Consider the following 3,882-nt stretch of genomic DNA (forward strand, 5'->3'; position numbering starts at 1 on the left):
AAATCTGGTGTGTATGTTATACTCACAGCACATAGTAATCAGAATAAGCACATTCAAAGTGCTCGGTAGCCACGGGTGGCTACCATATTGAACAATGCGGGTCTATCTTATGGAGAAGAAATGTTGACATAAAAATGAAAAAACAGCCCTAACCGGTTTGGCTCAGTGGATAGAGCGTCGGCCTGCGGACTCAAGGGTCTCAGGTTCGATTCCGGTCAAGGGCATGTACCTTGGTTGCGGGCACGTCCCCAGTAGGGAGTGTGCAGGAGGCCTGTGCAGGAGGCAGCTGATCGATGTTTCCCTCTCATCGATGTTTCTAAGTCTCTATCCCTCTCCCTTCCTCTCTGTAAAAAATCAATAAAATGTATTTTTTAAAAATTAAAAAACAAACAAAAAAACAACGTACCCAAAAATGTGGAAGGAGTTGGCATTCAGAGCATGAAGTGGAGAGATTAGTTTTAAATATGATGAACCTTCTTCCTGTGGGAAGGAAAAAAGAAAGCATGGGTTAGGTTATTAATGAGTCTAAGGTGGGAAGGGTGTGAAGAAAAAGGAAAATGTTCAGAGAGTTTTTATCTAATTTTTTTCCATGTCATCTGAGCGTGAGGGGCGGGCCCTGCGGCAGCAGCAGTACCTGGGAGCTGGTTAAAATGCAGAGTCTCAAGCTTCCTCCCAGACCTACTAACTCAAAGTCTGCATTTCAATGAAATCTCCAGATGATTCTTATGCACATTAGTTTGAGGAGCGTTGTAGTAAAAGTGTAAGGCGAGGGGCTGGGGTTTGTAGTGGCCACACATGGGATGGGAAAAGCAGTATGGGGGTTGCCAGGCAGTGTTGAGTCCCTGCTGAGCTTAGAGACGGCCAGTTGGTGTGTGGTGACACCAGTTTACCTGGTTCTGTGACTTACCAGCCTGCTTGCAGAAACAGAACGAGAAGGATCGGACTGATTCCATCCCGGAGGGTAGCCCAGCAGGTGAGGCAGAAAGACAGGGTTGAAAGTGGCTGAAGTGATCAGCTGAGGAGGAAAGCAAAGCTGGGAGCAGTCTGATAAACCAGCAGCAAATGGAATGGCCAAGGGTTTGGTGGGATCAGAGCGGGTGAAGTGAAAATAAGGTAGGGGGTGAGCTGAAGAAGTGGGAGGTTGTGGCCGCAGACCCGGTTACCATAGCATCAGAAGTCTTTGTGGAGGTCATGCTCATCCAACCTCCTGTTATAGGAATTTCTCTTTTTTAAATACACTGTTTCAATGTACATTCAGTGATGGGATAACCTGTTACTTTCTTAGAAGACCTAGTTCAAAAGTTAACTTATATAGACCAAAGTTTGTCTGCCTAAAAATTCCATGTTGGTTCTAGTTCTGCCTTGTGGAGTAATACAGTATATTATGTTCTGTTTTATAACTCTCCAGATTCAACTTTCAAAGCTTGTTCAGCTATTACTGAATAGTATGGTTGTGTTGTTTTTTTAAAAAAAAAAAACAACTTACGTTTTAATTAATTTCAGATAGAAAGGGAGAGAGAGAGAGAGGAACATCAATGATGAGAGAGAACCACGGATCAACGCCTCCCACACCCCCACCCCACCCTCCCTGCACTGGGGATCCAGCCCGAAACCCAGGCATGTGCCCTGAGTGGAATCGAACCGAAACCTCCTGGTTCAACCACTGAGCAACACCGGCCGGACATATGGTTGTGGTTTGTAAGAAGGGTGGTGGACAGGGCCAGAGCCCAAGTCGGTACGCACACTGAGCCAGGTGAAACCTGGAAAGTTTCTGGGGCATGTAGGCCTTTCCCACTGACAGAGAATGCAGCAGCAATCTTGAGCCTGTGAACAGTTGGCTAAAGTTCCTTGCATCTAAGGCAGTGGTTCTCAAACTTGGCTGCACATTAGAATCAGCTGGGAATCTTTTTAAAATCCTGATTTCTGGGCCTCATCCTCCGGAAATTCTGTTTCTTTGTTATGGGGTGAGGCCACAACATTAGTAACAAAGAAACAATTTCTGGAGAATGAGGCCCAGAAATCAGGATTTTAAAAAGATTCCCAGCTGATTCTAATGTGCAGCCAAGGTTGAGAACCACTGAATTCTAGGGAATATGCCAGGCTGGTTCTTGATCCAGTTTCACTCACTGTCTTGACCTAATCCATCCCTGACCCATCAAAGCAGTTCTCTTGACTTTTGATGCTGATAAGCTCCATGAAGATGAGGCATATGCAAGCAGTAATCAAACTATATTTAGATGAATCTCAGATAGCCAGTTAAGCAGTTCTTATCTCGTTTAAGTTTGGATTAGGGCTTCTTCTAACATTCAGTGCCTTGTCTCATCTCTCCACTGCACACAGACTTCTGAATGGGACTCCGAATGCCTTACGTCCCTACAGCCCCTTCCCCTCCCCACACCCCCAGGAGCAAACGAGGCACACCTGCAGACTGCAGCCATCTCCCTGTGGACAGTGGTGGCAGCTGTGCAGGCTATAGAGAGAAAGGTGGAGGTGCACAGCCGGCGTCTCCTACATCTAGAAGGACGGACAGGGACAACAGAGAAGAAGCTGGCCAGCTGTGAAAAGACAGTGGCTGATCTCGGGAACCAGCTGGATGGCAAGTGGGCCGTGCTGGGGACCCTGCTGCAGGAGTACGGGCTGCTGCAGAGGCGGCTGGAGAACTTGGAGAACCTGCTGAGGAACAGGAACTTCTGGATCCTGCGGCTGCCCCCGGGTATTAAAGGAGATATCCCAAAGGTAGTGCTTCACTTCTAGTTGGAGAGTGATACCACTAGTCCTTAGTAAGGGATAGTCTTGGGAACCTTGACCTTGTTTTATGTTTATCTATTTGGGAAGCATTTCATGCTCAATTTAGCAGTTCATCTGAAGTGTCAAACTTCAGATTGGAAAACTCTTTCCAATACAAAATTGGCAGTCTGACAGGTGGATTTTTTTTCTCTTTAGCTTTCTCTTACTCATTACACCCAAGTCACTTTTTTCTTTGTTAACCTGTCTGCCACAATCTTGGTGTGGAAACTAAATTAAATATCATTAAATCAGTCAATTTTAATTTGTTGGCAATTCTGGTGAAAAAGTTAGAGGGAGGACAAGGGAAGGGATGTAGAGTAAATGGTTAATGTAAGGGTTTGGGGTGATTTGTAGGTCTAGGGTTGATGTAGACTCTGTCCTTCAGCTCCTTGACAGAATTGTGCTGCAATGCTGGGGCCCAGCCTTTCTGAATGGAATAGCCTTTAAAACAAAAGAAAATAAATATTATTCTTAAGCTACAGAAGGCAGCCTTGAGGCAGCTGGTTCCCAACCATGCCTGTTTATTCATTCATTCAACAGATATTTCCTGAACACTTACTCTTTTGCTTGATATTTGCTCTCTGAAGGCATAGCAATGAACAATTCCTGTAAACTACTCTGGAGCTTAAATTTTAGTAGAGAAAGAAAGATAATATAAACAAACAAGAAAATGAATATATTTAAGTGCTTTGACAAAAATGAAGGTGCTATCCAGTGATTTATTTTAGATTGGCTGTCAGAGACGGTCTCATAAAGGAGCTAATATTTAGGCTGAGACTGATTAACAGGAAGGACTCATCTGTGAGAAGTTCTGAAGAAGAGCTTTCTAGGCAGGAAGAATACCTAGTGCAAAGTCCCGAGGGGAAGTAAGGCCAGTTAGCAGGTATGCAGTGAGTAAACAGGAGCGTGACTAGAAGAACGAGGAGGGCAGTGTTTTTCAACATAGCCATCACTTACATGGTTTAAATTTTAGATGGACATCTCATCTTGAGATTCTGACTTAATAGGTCCAGGATGGGGCCTAAGCATGAATAATTCTAGAGCTCATCATGATCTAATATGTACTAGGTTTGTGAACCACGGGTGTAGGGCATT

At 44.6% G+C, this 3,882-nt stretch overlaps 1 protein-coding gene across 1 annotated transcript in view; it reads left to right on the forward strand.

Moving 5' to 3' along the window:
- The window catches only part of ZNF398 (zinc finger protein 398), a 27,162-nt gene that overhangs the window by 1,823 nt on the left and 21,457 nt on the right, over positions 1-3,882 (forward strand). Inside the window, exon 3 of the mRNA XM_014455826.2 lies at positions 2,341-2,736. Coding sequence (XP_014311312.2) covers positions 2,341-2,736 — 396 coding nt within the window. The remainder of the gene's footprint in view (positions 1-2,340; positions 2,737-3,882) is intronic.

This window comes from Myotis lucifugus, unplaced genomic scaffold, assembly GCF_000147115.1.
Source record: "Myotis lucifugus unplaced genomic scaffold, Myoluc2.0 scaffold_51, whole genome shotgun sequence".
NCBI classification, from domain to species: Eukaryota; Metazoa; Chordata; class Mammalia; order Chiroptera; family Vespertilionidae; genus Myotis; species Myotis lucifugus.